The following is a 17,619-nucleotide window of genomic DNA, read 5'->3' on the forward strand; positions in this document are numbered from 1 at the left end:
CAGTGGAGGAGTTCTTAGGGTCCCAACCAGAAGTGTTCCTTTCCACTGGGATAAAGGCACTTCAGGACCGCTTGGGCAAGTGTGTTGCCCTTGAGGGGGATCATGTTGAAAAATAAAAGCACTGAAAAATCAGTATCTTGTTTTGTTTCCTTGAGGCTCAAAACTTTTCAGTCACCCTCGTACGTTTAATCTTGTTCAAAATGCATGTGAAAGGGGAAACTATCAAAAACGAATTGTCCATGTTATAATATACACAGATTTATAACTGTAATATGGCTTTTCATTTTAACAAGTATGACACAATGAAAGGGAGAAGAATAGGAAGCATATAGGTCAGGTTTGAGGGGAGGGTCACATTCTCTCTACGACACCATAACCTTCACATTATGGTTCATCAACTTAATTTTTAGACACAAATGCAGTGGCACAATACACACACACACACACACACACACACACACACACACTAATCTACAGTGTTTACTCACAGGGTGAAGTTCTCCTCCAGGTAGCAGCGGTTCCTCAGTAGCCCCGCCCACAGCTGCACGCCGATGATGCCAAAGATGAAGAAGACGAAGAAGCAGAGCAGCAGCACGTTGCCAAGCATTGGCAAAGTGTCTAGCAGCAGGTTCACCAGGATACGCATACCTGTGTGTTTCAACAGTTGAATCAATCAGTGATAGATCATCAAAGGCTTACACTATCAATAAGGAAATACAGTATTTGCATATAGATTGCTTTGTTGCACAGCTTCTCAACATAACTCAATTACAGGGAATTCTAGTAAAGCTATGTCAATTTGAGAGCTAAGGAGTTGCATACTGACATACTACTTTGGTTCTAATTTCACTGGTAATATTACTAATTATCTGATGCGCTTGGACTAATGCCAGAACAGTTACAGTTTTAATGTGTTATGTATCTGTGTAAGCATGTATTAAGTGACCGATTGCTCTTCAAATAGGCTGGGTGTCCTTTTCCTTAAGGAGACAAACATACAGCTTTAATTTGTTGGGAACAAGCCCCCTCGGTGGCACCACTGCATAAGAAGGTGGTCAGGGTGGATGTTGGGCACAGAACTTTGATAACAAGGGTTTGGATCCTAGGGCTGCCCCCTAATTGTCGACCAAACGATAGTCGACCAGAAAGATCATTAGTCTACAAAATTTCATTGGTCACTTAGTCTCAGAAAATAAAAGAAAAAAGAAAAACGTGAAACTCTATTAGGAGTTGCACCTTGTCAAAATAAATCCAAACTTTTATGACTGGACCATGTGGGAATTTAATTTGAAAGGACAGACACAGGAAGTGGCCACGCTCAGCAGTCAGACAGGAGTCAGGTTACAAACCAATCACAGCTGACAGATATCTAAATGTTGATCATGTTAGTGCAGGGCTACCCAGAGCTTTACATCTGTCCCAGTGCCCGACCTCGTGTTTTTAAGGCAATAAAAGACAGCCCCTAATTTCCAGGGCTGGTACCTGCGGTTATTCCACAGGCTAGTTAACAACATGTCGGGCAGGAAATCCAAAGTGTGGGATCATTTTGAGAAGGTGAAGGACGAACCCAAGGTGATATGTAAACTCATCTTCATTGGTCGACTACAAACATGACGTATCATCTGAAACATGTCAGTAGCTACATGCCCGTTAGCCCACAGCATCATTAACAGGCGGCATTTGCTTACACATGACCATAGAAGGCATCAATCATGCTCTAGTAGGGGATATCATCAGGAGAAAAGGTGAATACACTGCGCCTTCTCAGATACATTTATTAAAAATGTTTCCTCAATATGTTGTTAAGAAGTGTAATTCTAATGGTATTACTTTCACTTTAAAATATATTTGCTGTTGCAATTACGTTGTAATTAAATAGAAATGCCAGGGGACAGATTAGTGTAAAAGCATTCCCCACATTTTTGCATGTATGTGTGAGACAGCCACAACAGCTACTAACTACAGTCCACCCCACTAACAAACAAACGTAATCAAGCTACATGCGGTCTCATTCATGATTGGATGAACCCTAATTGCAGAAATACAAGCGTGTCCCCTGTCGAACAATGATGACCTCATCCACTGTGGAAGTGCCCGCCCTGCAGTGATGACATATTGAGATGTGAATAGTGGAACATAATGACAGATGATTGGACTAAAAGACAGAGAGACCGAGAGGTGAAACCCAGTGATGAGATCACAGCAACCCCGAGCTGACACCTGAGAGAGGTGTGTGTTTTGGTGTCACTATGAGTGTGACTATGCGTGTGTGTTTGAGTGCCATACTGGGATTCGTGAATAACAACTCAACAGTAGGTTAATGTGTCATAAACACAACATTGCATCTACAGAAACAACAGACTGAATGACAGGAGAGAAGCTGAGACAGACAGAGAGTGATGATGATGATGATGTACTGTACACACCTTGACAGTATTTACTAGAATGCAAACACCTTAACTTGATGCACTACACACAACAGCATGTAAACAAAAAGACTAGAGGCAAAAAATTAATGTCCTCCCTATTCTTTAATAGCTAATCAATGCTATCACTGATTATGTTCCCATTAAAATGTGTGTGCTCATGTTTAGAGGCCTATTCATTAAGTCAACATACAGTGTGTGAGTGAGTGTGTGTGTGTGTGTGTGTGTGTGTAGAATTAATTGATTTTCAGTAATTTAATGGAAACGCACGGGTCTGCATGAGCAGTGCTCGTGCATTGCGGAATCTCTTCCCTTTTACCTTCTGTGCTCATGTAAGCAGGTTAGAGCATCCACGCTGCCTGTGTGAACCGGGTGATTCAGCTGCAGCTCATCTAAAGATTCAGACTATTTTTTCCGCATGAGGTGTGAAGCTCGCAGCAAAAATAAACATTGAAATTAACTGTTGATAGTGACAATGGCATCATACCAGCAACATCCCACCTTTTACCTTTGTTTCTGTGTCTGTTATTGTGGAATATGTCACAAATACAAACAGAATATTTATTTTCAAAGATATACTATGTAGAATTTTCTTCTCAGTCATCACTTACGTTAAAAGTGGGTGTGGTAGTGTATTTTTCAGCGGTTCCCTCCTTATTTTCTGAGTTTGGGACATTTATGGCGCTCAGGTGAGGTCAAGGCTTTACAAAAAGACTTTAAGACTTTTTAATACCTTTTTCATACTACCAGTACTCTTTCCATGTAAACACACTGATGTCAGTTCAAAATGAACAGAAAGAAAAAATGACAACAATTGGATGAGTTTCAGTCAAATGTGTTTAATATAAAAAGAAAAGATAATTTCCATCACTGTCATAAATGCTATTTATTATTGCAATTCTTTGGTCTGTCCGATAATTGTCAACAGTCATTGGGCCTGTCAGGCTGGAGAAATTTTCGCGGTAATGTGACCGAAACTATTCAAAACCCATCGAATCACAATTTAAGACAATTTAAGACTTTTTAAGGCCTTGTATCAAGAAAACTTCATTTAAAACATTTGGACTGGACCTGTAGACACCCTAGCAGGCATCCAAGAGACACAGTTCCAGATGTACGCAACTACAGTGAGGCGAAAAGCCAAACGTGAAACGTGAATCTGTGGTTAGCTTTTACTTTATTTTTGCTGAGGATGTAACTGACAATCCTGCGCAGTAACTCTTTATGTTTCTGTTTCAAATTAAAAGCCCTCTGGATTTCTGTGAACAGAATCCTTCATCTATTAACACAAGGCTTTTACTGTAAAATATTAATGGTCATTATCAAAGGTAAACTCAGTGTCAAAGTTAGGGCTGGCAGGCAGCAACACCACCACAGTGGCAACGCTGTCTATGTGAACACAGCATGAGTGTGAGCCACAGCAGTTCAGCAAGGTAGCCGTCACGCACAGGTAGAGGAAGGCAGTGTAGCCTGGGTGTAAGAGTGGTCAAAGTGTAATATGCAGCATTTGCCAAATGATTTATTTCAAAGATTCAAGTTGAATCCAGACTTTGACCGAGCTCTCTGCTGAGAAACAAGTTCTGAATGACACATTGACATCAAGTTAATGTGTCCATTTTGGATTAGAAAGTAATAAAGCAAGGAAACAGAAATTTGGGAACATTTTATCTCAGGAACGCAGAAGAAAGACTTTTTTTTTTTATCTGGAGGTGAGTATGCACCCGTCCTCCTCTGGCTAATTTGTCTCCCTCCTGTGGTTAATTTGTCTCGTCAACTGGTATTAAATGGAGAGCAGCGGCGTCGCCGGTGTGTATGTGTCTCTGGTGGCGGCTGGAGGCGAGTCTAAATGTGTTTGTTCCCCAGGGTCCTTGTCATTAGGCCACTGTTCCATTAGGCCTAATTGGGTGAAGAGAGGGAGAGACAGATAGAGTGGGGGGGGAGAGGGAGCGGAAGAATGAGACACAGCCTGAGGGTGTGCCGAAAAATAGGGAATGCCAAAATAAGAAAGAAAGAAAGAAAGAAAGAAAGAAAGAAAGAAAGAGTACAGGGTGCATGCAAACAAAATGCAAACATTAAAGGAAAGGAAAACAAAAGAATCAACAGAGGAAAGAAACAGTATGGTGTCGCACAAATCTTTTTCGCAGCTCTTTATGCTTTACCTCCATTGTCTTATTCTGTCTTTCCTCCACTACCTGCCTCAACCCCTCTCTCTCCTGGTGACTGCACCAGTTCGCCAGCTCCTGCTGTTCCCAGATAAAGATGGATGCCTCCCTTTGCGCCACAACGGAAACACATTTACAGCTATCTGCCTGCCTATTTACTGTACTAAACCCGGAGAGTTCTCCTCTCTTCTCTTCCTCCTCCTAACACTAGCTTCCATAGTTTTCGTCATCTCCCCAACTCCTGTTCTGTCTAGCACTCCTTCTACCTCACACCAATTTCACAAAAGAAAAAGAAGTCAAACACAACAGCACTCACAAACGGAGACGCACACACAGCACGGGACTATTATCTGTCATTTCGTTGGAGGGTTACAAATTGAGGTGTGTGAGGGGTCAGGATGCGCTCGTGCTCCCCATGTATCTGTGGGCAAAGTAACGATCCAACAAAACAGGGAACAAATAGCTTTATCCGCGTGCTTCCTAACCCCTAATGGGGTCACTGATAGGGGACAAAATCCCGCACACTCATGCAGCTTACTGATCACAAGGTAAACAAGTAACGGTATGAATACATCACATGCCCGCAGATGACACTACAAACAAATATGCACAAGGGAAACTGAGTTGGCTCATGCACACACGTCTATAATACACACATATATGCATATGCAGCAGCCACTATGCATATGCTAACAAACCCATGTATCTGGAGATTCATGCCATGACGCATAATCATCTCGAGAATAGCAGATTTGTTTACAACTTGTCCCTGAAACACTGTGCCCACTCTACTGCACACAATATCTCCTAATCAGGAACTTGAAGCATAATGCAGTTAACTTCCATATTCTCTGAGTGCTGCTGGTGTCTAAAATATTGGGCTGAGTGGGACGGCTCCAACCTGAAAGATAACTTGCCCTTCGGAATGTGTGGAAAATTTAAATCAATTCCGGCGCTGAGGACAGGCTGCTTTTTCAGGTAATTACACTAAATATGAAGAATCTCCTGTGATTGGGCTCTTACACAGTGTGCAAAAATCAGTAGGAATCCGCTCTAGGTAAAGGAAAAGCTATACTTTTGGATTTGTATGCATGCATTGGTCTCAAAGGTGTGTTTAAAAAGAATTTAAAGATTTTCAGAGGGAGGTGCTGAAAGCAGCAGAGAAGCAAAACAACAAGATATATAAGCAGAAAAGATAAAATAATTGGCTGCGGACAAAACAGATAGAAAAGCTTTGGATGTTGGCTTGTAGAAACACAAAGGAAGCAAAGCTTGTGGACAAAGTGTTGCAGCAGTCCACACCTGCAGTTTTCCGATGTGTGGCCACTAAGCATCTCACAAGCAGGCTCGTCTCTCTGCCTCGCATGTAAAACTTTCTGATCACTAGAAAGGTTTCTTTTTGCTGCAGTGTCTGTCCCCGAGGCCCAAACTGAATTAGGCAACAGGGCTTTCATGCAATCAGCTCCATCTGCTGCGGACTCATTTCATGATTATTTGGAAGAGACCATCTTTCTCAGTGACTTTAAGATACAAAGGAAAAGTTTTACCAAAAATGTTTCAGTCATTCAAAAAGACAAAGTGTGTGTCAAAACATTTGTCACTTACATAAAAAAAAGTATAAACTCACATTAAGCATGCCGTTTTTTTGATTAAAACGAGAATCTCTGACTTATCTCAAACTTCATTACCCACAATTAGCATTAGCTGCTAATGCTCGGCTCTCTGCTAAAGTGCTGGAACTAAGCGATGAGACCAGTCTGCACCTAGCTTGGGCTGGCTAATTGGTGCTTACAATGATTAAGAGCTCCCCGTTAGAGCAGCAGGACAAAGAAATCAATAGGAGTTAAAAAGTTTGGCCAAGAACTGAGTTTGAGATGAGAGGAACAGGGTTATGGTCACGGACTGATCAGTGGAGCAGCATTAATGGATGGTTTGTAAATCTGATAAAGCTGTGACTCAGGGCCTGAGCTGGCTGTGTGATTAAGCATAAGATGAATGTTTAATGATCCCCGTGGGGAACAGGTGGCACGCGGGTGCACAAAAAAAGGAAAGCCAGAGATGTAATACATATACATGAGTTTTCATGAAGATGCGTTTGGGCTTTATGTGGACTGACAGATACACATGAGCACAGAGACAAACTACAAGGACAAGTCTTCCACCCGTATGACCACATACTTCATTTGTTCATACCCTCTAAGGAGCGTTTCCTAAATTAGTGCCCCCACAGGTTAGGTTAGTTTTAAGAACAGAATCTTGGTTGTCATCATGTTATATATACACTCACCGGCCACTTTATTAGGTATACATGTTGAACTGCTTGTTAACGCAAACAGCTAATCAGCCAATCATGTGGTAGGAACTCAATGCATTTAGACATGTAGACATGGTCAAGACGACCTGCTGAAGTTCAAACCAAGCACCAGAATGAGGAAGAAAGGTGATTTAAGTGACTGTGAATGTGGCTGGTTTGAGTATTTCAGAAACTGCTGATCTACTGGGATTTTCACACACAACCATCTCTAGGGTTTACAGAGGATGGTCCCACATAGAGAAAATATCCACTGAGCAGCAGTTCTCTGGGTGAAAATGCCTTGTTGATGCCAGAGGTCAGAGGTTTACTGATAGGAAGTGTGGAAGTTGTTGTACATGAATTATGATCTTGATATGGTTTGTAAGGTGGCAGTACTGCAAGAATAGCTATTCTCCCTTAATAAAACTTAATAAATATGGTCTATACCTATGTAGCAAAACACAAAACTACAATTGTTAATGGCTGTTCCCATGCACTGTTTGTATGGTATCTCACAGTCACGCACCTAAATTAGTACATATCCTACGTAATTACGAGCTGGTAATTTGCACATGACCCACACACATTGTAAGACTGCAATCACATGAACGATGCGCTGCAAGTCGAAAAGAAGGAAACAGTCTGGAGTGGTCCAGTAAGGAGGCAGGATGGGGCAGTGGGTGTTCAAAAAACACAGGACTTTCCCCCAGGAGACTGGTGTTCAGAACTTTGAGTCATTTTAGGGTACATTGTCAGCATGTTTCTTTCCTAAATCTAACCTCTATAACTGTACGTAAGTACAGTATGAGTATTATATGTATATTAAGTGATGTGTGTGAATTTTTGTAGGCTATCGTGCAAACCATTGCATGAGGATACCTTGTGTCTTAATAATTCTAAGTGAAGTAGTTGTAACTCCGAACATGTTTCCTCATTCTAAAGTGGCATCTTGATCATAACTACGTCACTCTTGGTTCGACACTTTAATCCACATGGATTCCCCATTATAATGTTGCCTCCCCTTCACACTTAGTAAATCCACTGTAGCACAAAACTACTGCAATTAAAAGGCCCCTACAGTATAAGGTCCATATTGAGCACATTAAGATTGTAATTCATGTACAACACCTTCCTTGCTTCCTATCAATAAGCAGTAATTATGAGGCTATTTAGGGAAAACTCCTAGCTAGCGGCCATATTGTTATAGATTATGGTCATGCAGAATAAGGTATTAACAAGGGCTTTATAATGACTTATAAAGAGCCAATATGCTATTTATATTAATGTCAATAAGCAACTAGTTAATGGTGAATATGTGTACCTTCAAATAAAGTGTTAATGTGTCATTTTTTTGGGAGGACAGTCTACAGAAAATACTCACATGAAAGCACACTTCGCCCACACTTTTGCACAAACAAATACACACACTGAAGCTTAAAATGTTCTCACTTGGCACTCTGTTGATCGCTTTAAGGGGCCGAAGGACCCGCACTGTCCGAATGGCCGACAGGTTGATGTTCTGCAGGTCCAGAGAGTACTCTACCATCCTGGATAAACAGACAGGGGGAGAAAGAAAAGACAAAGAAAAACAGAACATCATTTAACCTTTCTGTAGTTGCTTGGGTGAGCTGCCGCTTCGCAATATGACAAAAAAGGATTACCACAGTGGCCAGCTGGACCAGAGACCTCTACTCAACATCAATGGTCACTCTTTGATCCAGCCTCACCGGCCCCCCCCCCCCACCCCCCACCCCCCCTCAGAGCTGTGTGAGCTTCAACAGCATGGGAAATGCACTGCAAAGAGCGTTGCAACACTCAAGAGAAAGTGGTGAGGGGGATAAAGTGACAAAGCATCAAAAGGGGAGAATAACATGAAAGGGAGGTGAGGGAGAGAAAGAGAGGGAGCGGGAAAAAGAGGGATTCATTCTATTCTAAGTGTTGCCTGCAGGATGTTGTGGCTCAGTCAGAGCCTGGCATCTGTTAGCAAGTCATTTCCACAGCATGGCTAAGCTGTTTGTGCCCCCAAACCCAAACCACTTTCACAGGAGAATGGCCACGCTTTGCCATGTGTGTATGTGTGTGTGAACACAGTGTGTGTGTGTGTATGTTTGAATGTAGCACACTTACATTACATGACTGTTATCATCAAAACAGAGACAGTGGAAGTGAGTTTTACAGTATGTGTTTAAAATGAGAGCGAAAATGACACTGTGTGCGTTGTAGTGCAAATGGCGTATATTGTGTAATAGTTTTTAAGTGTGTCTGTGTGCAGAATCGATGTGCCCAGGGCTACAGTAGTGTTGGGACAGCATGATACCAACAGCAGCAGCAGCAGCACCACCAGCTAATAACACCCAGAGCACATCCGCTGGCTCTCACAAAACAAGCCAAGCTCACTGTTTCTCTCACAGATAGACTTACAAACAATTCCATTTATAATAATGTGATACGTTATTCGTCCCACAGGGAAGTTCTTTCTATTTGCCCTTCACCACAGTGCAGTATCTGCCCAGCTACTTGAGCAGGATTACTTGGTGTAACAAGAGTTGGAAGGCAAACTAACAATTTATTCATACGTGATATATGTCTAAAATAAATCTATGGATGGAGCAGGATCACACTTTTGGGTGAGATGCTTACTCTTTTTGGACCAGTGGCAACAGCCTTATCTTTTTGTTCTTACTGTGAAGCTTACAAGCCCCACATCTGAAAGAATGCATCCTTACAAGAACGAAGAGGCACGTTGCAGATCAATTTTATTTACCCGCTGTAGAGGGAAGTACAGAAATGCCACACAGCAGCTTGATGAAAATGTCACAGTGTAGAGAAGAGCATAAGAGTTGTTTTGGGGCCGGGCTGATCCGACTGGGCGCAGTGGTGTTATTACAACCTGTCTCAAACATTAAGGTATCTGTGGTCGCTCTAATGATTTCGTGTGAGCTGCTCAGAGACTGAACAGGCGGATAAAATGTCAAAAGGGAGTTTTGAAACAATTAAAACATACATGGAGTCCCTTTAGTGAGCTCAAGGGCACAGAAAGTGATTTTTTTATATAGCTTGATTAGGTTACAGGGTAAGAATGGGATGATAAATCATTTTATCATTGAACACGGCAAAAAACACTCACAATGAGTTGATCATGGTGAATTTTCATTATCGTGTCCATTATATGAAAATAGACATAATGGAGATAAAACAGAACTGATTCACAAAAAACTGTAAATCATAAAATCAAGTAAGATTTTAGGAAGTCAGAGCTAGTTAAAGGCTGAAGTGAACCGATATGCTTTTAGCTTTCTTTTGAATATATTTAGCGAGCTAGCTTTCCTGATACCTATAGGTAGTGTGTTCCATAGCTTTGGGGCATATTATGTCCAGCAGCAACCAAACAGACTGCTGGCCAACAAACAATAAAATAAACTCTGCAAAAACAAGCTGCACATGCCAACCTCAAAAAATGCAAATTATCTGAATAAAGCATTAGCATTATTTCATATCCAAAGCTATGATGCCGTTCTCAAAAGAGCACTTCACCCACAAAATGACCATATCTGTAGTGATTACTCAACATGTGTTTCCCTGAATTTGTGAGGAAAGCTTTGTTTTTCTGGAATGCCTCCATGATGAACGGAGAATCCAAAAAGCGAACATTGTTTATGAACTGAAGTTAATGGGGACCATCCAAAACTATATCAGAACATCTATTTACAAACACTTACACAACTCGTGCAGTATAATCCAAGTGTCATCTATTTAGCTGTATGCTCAGTTCTTCCTAAACACACGCATTTTTGCTAAAATTGCGTATGAGCCCTGGTTGAGCAGAGCACATGTGCCCAGGCGTGCCACTCAGCCGAGCATGAGCCTGTTGTTAATGATGCATTTTAAATCTTAAGGTTATAGCAAAAATACATGTCTTCTTAAAAAACTGGGAATATAAATGGATGAATGAGACTTTGATTATTCTGCACGAGTTGTTGAGTGTTTGTAAACGAATGTTTTGGTATAGTTTTGCCGATGTTAAACACGATCCTGGTTAACAACGTTCGCCTTTTTTGGATTCTCCGCTCACAGGAGTCATGAGAGATTTTTCTTCCAGATTTAAGGTGACATACGGTGAGTTACTGATAAACAGATGACCATTTTGCAGGTAAAACATGTAAGATAAAGTGATTTTACTAAGTTTTAGTTTGAAGCATATTTTGATGATCATTGGGACAATATCATGAATTATTTTAGCCAAGATAATTGGGACATGAAATTTTCACATCATCCCATGCCTATTACAGAGTTAGAGCTAAACTATTAGATAGATAACACCAACAAAAGCATGTGTGTGCGTATGCTTGCGCACTCTATAGAAGTGTCTCTTCCTGTACACATCAATCAGGCCGCTGTGTTTGGGAGGGTAATTAGTGGACTGCCGGAAGCGTCCTTTTTATGATTGTTCTCTGTTTTTCACATTCCTTTTTTGCTTGTGACGCCTTCATCTCATTCATGCTTTTGTGACTAGCATGTGTGTGCATGTGTGTGCATGTTTATATCGATATGAAATGCGGAGCTTCAGGGGAAACCTAGGGTAGACCTTGTGAGAAGAGTTCAGAGGCACATTTAACATGAGAGACAAGGAAAAAGAGTCTCAATTCTTGACATGTAAAATCTGTAGCTGTCAAATTAACAAAATCCCTTCATCAAAGTTACCAGGGAAGTTGAAGCAAGTAGTTTCTCTGCATCATTTACATAAAAAACATCATTCTTGCTTTTGACAGCAAAAAGAAATACTTTAAACTGTGAGTGTGTCCAAGAGAAAGGGCTGAATATCCCAAACTACAGCTGCAGTGCCGTCTTGTTTGGCCCTGTTTAATCATGAATCACAATCAATCTACTGTAGACTAGAAGGGCAAGTCTACCAAATGTAATCAGGTGTCCTTGCATAATATATCTGAAAAGATGCACCAGGTGTGTGTCCATCAGGTTGAGTCACGGCACAGCTCCTTAATATGCTTGAAAAATAAAAACATCAGTCGGCTCGGCTCAGTGTGAGAAAGTCTTTTATCATTTCTTTGACCTGGTAACATTCTTCAACCTATCTGAGGCATACATTAGAATAAATACGGAATGCAAGGCTGAGTTTTTATGAAATGGGTCATGCCTCATCCTTGGATCAAGTATCACAGCAGACACACACAAGGAGACATGCTGCAGTATATCTGTTCTCACAGATAGCAGACAGGCTTGCAAAAATAAGTCTCAGCGCAGTGGATTAGGCAAAGATAAAATATACAGTATAGAAAATAAAACAGACTGCATGCGGCAGGAGCAAAAGCACGAAACCCCCTTTAGAGCCTGTCTGGACGAGAGCCTGGTCTGCATGGGGTCTGAAGGGGAGATGACAAGGGAAGATGTGCATCCAAGCATGCAAAAAAGAAAGAAGAAGAAGAGGGAGGGTGAAAGAGGGAGGGTGAGAGAGCGAGGTGGTGCCCGTGGGTAACAGACACAGAGCTCATAGCAGACTGTCGGCTGTGATTTGGCCTGGTAAGTTTGGCAATGCCCCTTGCAATTAGCCTAGACGCTAATCTAATGGCTGCTGCCAAGAGGAAAACGAAGACGGAGGCGTTCGCACAAATGCATATACAAACACAGGCGAGCACGTACACAGATTAAACAAACTCAAAAGGCATAAAATGACAGACTGTAATCTGTGTGGGTAATTCTGTGCCACTAACACACACACACACACACACACACACACACACACACACAAACTATGAGCATCCACTGGGGATAAAGTGATTCAGCTCAAATGAAGATGAATGTCCCTCCACCTACCCTGCTAAGTCTGTTGCTCTGCCTTTCTTTGTGTGCTATTATACCAGCCGCTCTCCCTATCCATCTCTCTCTCTCTCTCACACACACACACAGAGTCACACACACTTGCTTTATCGTCCATGTCTGAGCCTCTCATTTTCCTTCGTTCAGAGCAGGTGTTTGAGCAGGTGTGTTTGCTTTTGTTTTGTGCACGTGCATCCATCTAGTGTGTGTGTAAATGTGTCCCATGGTAGCAGCCTGTGTGAAGGACACTTTGTAAGAGTGTGCCGAAATTATGCAATAACTAACACAATATATGACCACGGTTTTGTATATTCTTGTGGGCAGGTGTCATTTCAGCAGTGGGCGTCTCTCGAAAACTTTGAATTCTTAGTTCATTCCTTCCTTTCTTTTCGTTTTCCCGTGTGACTAATAAATTATTTTTACTTCCAATGTAAACATATGTTGAAGTCCAAAACAACATTTGTGCCACCCACTCCCCACAATCAAGTATTGGGCAGTGCTCTGGTGTTAATTGATGCGGAAGAATTCAAGCGTGTTCTCATCTTTACCCTGGTGAATACCCCATACTGTAGCATACTGCAGCAGGCACAGTCTTCTGTTATGCTTTGGTGTCTGTGGCAGGGTACCGGAGGTAGATGCCTTATGGTTGTATTCTCAGAGGACACTCCACAATGTTGCATGTACAATGGGCTTCCGGAGAAATGTCTCTGAGGCTTTATTTGACATGTTTCCCGGGTTGGTGGCGATACTGTTAAAGGGACAGTTCACCCCCCAAATTAAAAACACATATTTCTCCTCTAACCTGTAATGCTGTTTAGCAGTCTAGATTGTTTTGGTGTGAGTTGCTGAGTATTGGAGATATCAGCTGTTTGTTTGTTTTTTTAATTTCATATACTTTATTAATTCAATTTTTTTCACTCTTTTGTCATTAACACACAGGGCCGAAAGACACACATGCACAAACAGGACCTATACATGCACAAAGGGGGGGCTCGGTGCCTTGCTCAAGGGCACCTCGGCAGTGCCCAGGAGGTGAACTGGCACCTCTCCAGCCACCAGTCCATGCTCCATATTTGGTCCAGACAGGGACTTGAACAGGTGACCCTCCGGTTCCCAACCCAAGTCCCTATGGACTGAGCTACTGCCGCCCACTAGGATTGCAAGCTGGAGTCAAACCTGTGACCGCTGCAGCGAGGCATCGCCTCTACATGGGGTGCCAGCACTATCCACTACGCAACCGACGCCCCAAGATGTCTGCCTTCTCTCAAATGCCTCTCATCCACGAATAGATGCACACTTCCTTCAGCATGGTGATATGGTTTGCAGGTGTAGTTTGGCAGACAGAACATAGTTCCTACATGAAACTGCTCACAACAGGGTCTGTGGATTATCTTGAGTAACTGAGTCATGATTTCTGAAAAGAGATGTTGCTGCTTAGTTTTTTTTTAAATGTATTATTTAGTGCTTTGAGCACCACAAGCTGAGTGCCATCTAGTTCCATTATATTCAAGAGAGGGCAATATCTAAAACAATCTAGACTGATAAATAGCACTACAGGTAAGAGGAAAAATACCTATTTTCAATTTTGGGGTGAACTGTCGCTTTGCAATGTTGATTATACTCTGGCATAAAGGCCACACTGGTAAATCACCTGCTTTTAAAACTTTTCAAACTGGTTCTAATTCTGTAAAATACCAAGTATTATATGAACTTTACTGACAAGCCAATTAGCAGTTGAATAAATGGATGCTGATGACACCTGGAGTTTGGTTCCCTCTTCATTTGCCTTCTGGTCTGTTTAGTGTTCACACTGAGGTATAACACAGCAAACAGAAGTTGTAAACATGAAGTCTCACGGACTGACAGGTTACTCATTCATTAGACAGTTTTGGTGACCTGTCATCTTGCATCATCAGCGCGACACACACTCCCAAAGATGAAAATGTGAAAATGTCTGGAGTGACTGAAAATCACGCAGCACCTAACAGCTCTTGACGGCGTTATTAATTTTCTCTCTGATTTTAATAAAGAGCTTACAAAACCCATGAACAAAGAGTTAGAAGCAGTAGATGAAACGGGAGTGGAGTCATAGTGACAGTCTGTTACAACCAGAGCAGGGAAACAAGTCCTGGAGCCAACAAGTGCCCCAAGTAATGACAAATACTATTCCTCTCCTGAACGGCACATAAAAGTGTTTTCTGAAAGGACTCTACAATCAACAGGATGACGATATTTGTCAGTGCCCAAAAAACTATCACATACCCTTTTACTGTCAGTAAACAGTATAACGTATTTTGGTGGGCAGGGCTTAGCTGGAGGCAATACAGTTCTCTACAGACATTAGCTAGCACCAGCTAGCAAGTTCTCTTGGCTTGCTTTAGACAATGGAGGAAGATGACGCAAGTGTTGCATTCAGAAATATTCATTCCGAGTGCCAGAGTGCACTCTGGCATAAACTGGACTGTTCGTAAATTCGGAGCACTGTTGGAATGTACGATTAGGTTATCCAGAGCAACGCACTCTCGGAGTGGCAGAGCCCTCCCTGGGCACTCTGAGGAGGCGGAGCAGCAGAGCGCCAAGCTGAGTGAATGTGTAATTCACATCACCGTTCGTTCATTCATGTAGAAATATAACGCTCGGTTTCTTCGACCAACAGGGCTCTCATTTTAGTGTAGAGCAACAGACTGAATTTATGAACGCACCATGTCAGGTCACTCACTCTCAAGGACCACGAGTGTTACTTGAATAAGTAAACACAGACCAAAGGGACCAGACTGGCCGACCCGTATGCTCTCACTCAGTGGATGGATGATTTGACAGGACTGCTAAAGGTGGGATGGCCGGCTTTGTGGTTGGTTACTATGTCAATCTTACAAAGGAGGACGACACTTGAATGGTTTCCTCCAGTTTGTTTTGCTATCATAGCTAACGTCAGCTAACGTGCTAAAAAGTTAGCGTTATGGAGAAATCCAATATTCCTCTTAATACCTCCCCAATTTCTGATGAGGTGGACATGATAACCCTTAATATACATAACGTTATTCATCCCTACAACAGGAAATACTTTTCCCTAACCTGATATGAAGTGTGCACTGCACATGAGAGCATTTTTATGATCCCCTCCATCCAGTCCTTTCATCGTATCGCATTTAACCATAGTTGGTTTTGTTTTTGTTGACAGGCAGTGGCAGCCGGTATGTAATAAAATTTAAGTTTTCAGCCATGACTCCTTCTATTCTGGCTCCCAATAACACAAAAAAAAACATTTTAAGACTCCTACAGCCCTGTGGTGGAGAGTCGAGAGTCGTGTTTTGCCTCCAACTCATAAAATGAGGTCATCATGTCGTCCCTAAAAGGGTCTTTAGTTATGGTTTGGCTTTCCCTGACTTTTGGATTTTGTGGCCCTACAACAATGTCAGCAGCAATTTGTCAGTTGAATGCAAACATATGCCATTTTTGGCATTTGCTGAAACAAGTCATACTCTTGTTTTTTTTTTTTTATCGGAGAATAGACTGTTGTGGTCCAAATCTTTATATAACAACTTTCTCACCAGTCAAACATATCCACACAAAATAGGACGCTCCCAACATTTAATCTACAACACTGAAAAGGGTGTGAGGGCAGCCACAGTCATCATAGACAAGTTCCTTACTTGCTAAATGCTATGGACACTGTATTATTAATCTATAAGTCCATACCCATTGGTAGCTTTGTCACCTTCTACCTATGCCAATCCTCAATGCCTATGTGCAGTTTCACATAGATTGACCATGTCAGTGAGTAGAAACACATGGGACAGACAGAACATACTGACAGTTTCCGTGATTATGTACAGCATACCATACCATAACTCATAACATTGGACCACAGGGGGAGCCACAGCGATCGGTCGCATTTTAGCCATTTTTAAGCATTTTTCTGTTGTTATAGCGCCACCCAGTTGCCAATTAGAGTTAAATTTCTCCAGTCACCTTGAGGCGTCCTGTTCTACATATCTACCAAGTTTAGTAAAAATCAATATGGCGGTTAGGCCAAGATAATAAATTAGCTCTGTAGCGCCCCCATTTTGTTTGATGGGGTCAATAATGGAGGGGTCCCTTCAGATTATGTGTGGTCATATGCCTACAAAGTTGCGTGGTGATCGGTGAAACCCTTGAGATGTAATACACCTTTATGTGATGAGCCACGCCCTCCGCAATATTCATTGCCTTATAGAAGCTCAGTTTTAGTAAGTTTTCCAACTTTTGCCAAGAGGGAACTTTAGATATTGGTCCCTAGATTATGTTCACCCAGTTTCATGCAGATCGGTCAAACTTCCTAGGAAGAGATCGATTTTAAGTGTTTTTCAAAAAATTCAAAATGGTGGAAAATCTATATAACCGGAAGTTATGGGTTCTTGGTGCAAATTTGTTCCTCATGAGGAGCGGCATCTCTGTGCAAAGTTTCATGTCTCTACGACATACGGGGCACGAGATATGCCCATTCAAAGTTTGTGATTTCAATCAGTTGCTATAGCGCCCTCCTTTGGCCAATTGATGTAATATTGCTTCATTCACATCCTCCCATGACCCTCTACCACTGTGCCAAATTTCACATGGATTGACCAAGTCAGTGAGGAGAAAAACGTGGAACAGACGTTTTAAAGTTTTCGTCATTAAAAGCAAATATTGCTTTTTGCCATTAATGTCCCCTGAACAACATGACACACAAACTTTACCAGAAGTAGAATTAATGCTATCATTATGATACACTTGCTTACCCAGCCATGACGATGAAGAAGTCCAATCTGTTCCAGGTGTCTCCCAGGTAACAGCGTCGGCCAAAGATCCCAAGAGCCACCATCTTTACCACCATCTCCAATGCAAAGAAGATGTAGATAAATGCATCGAAAGCCTATGAGAAGAC

The 17,619-nt window shown here is 41.9% G+C and overlaps 1 protein-coding gene across 1 annotated transcript in view; it reads right to left on the reverse strand.

The window, feature by feature from the left end:
* cacna1ia (calcium voltage-gated channel subunit alpha1 Ia) overlaps window positions 1-17,619 on the reverse strand; it is a 138,310-nt gene that overhangs the window by 109,023 nt on the left and 11,668 nt on the right. The window contains exons 2-4 of the mRNA XM_049561715.1: window positions 17,474-17,607; window positions 8,331-8,428; window positions 489-648 (exon numbers count right to left, since the gene is read on the reverse strand). Coding sequence (XP_049417672.1) covers window positions 489-648; window positions 8,331-8,428; window positions 17,474-17,607 — 392 coding nt within the window. The remainder of the gene's footprint in view (window positions 1-488; window positions 649-8,330; window positions 8,429-17,473; window positions 17,608-17,619) is intronic.

This window comes from Epinephelus fuscoguttatus, linkage group LG19 (genome assembly GCF_011397635.1).
Source record: "Epinephelus fuscoguttatus linkage group LG19, E.fuscoguttatus.final_Chr_v1".
In the NCBI taxonomy this organism is placed as follows: Eukaryota; Metazoa; Chordata; class Actinopteri; order Perciformes; family Serranidae; genus Epinephelus; species Epinephelus fuscoguttatus.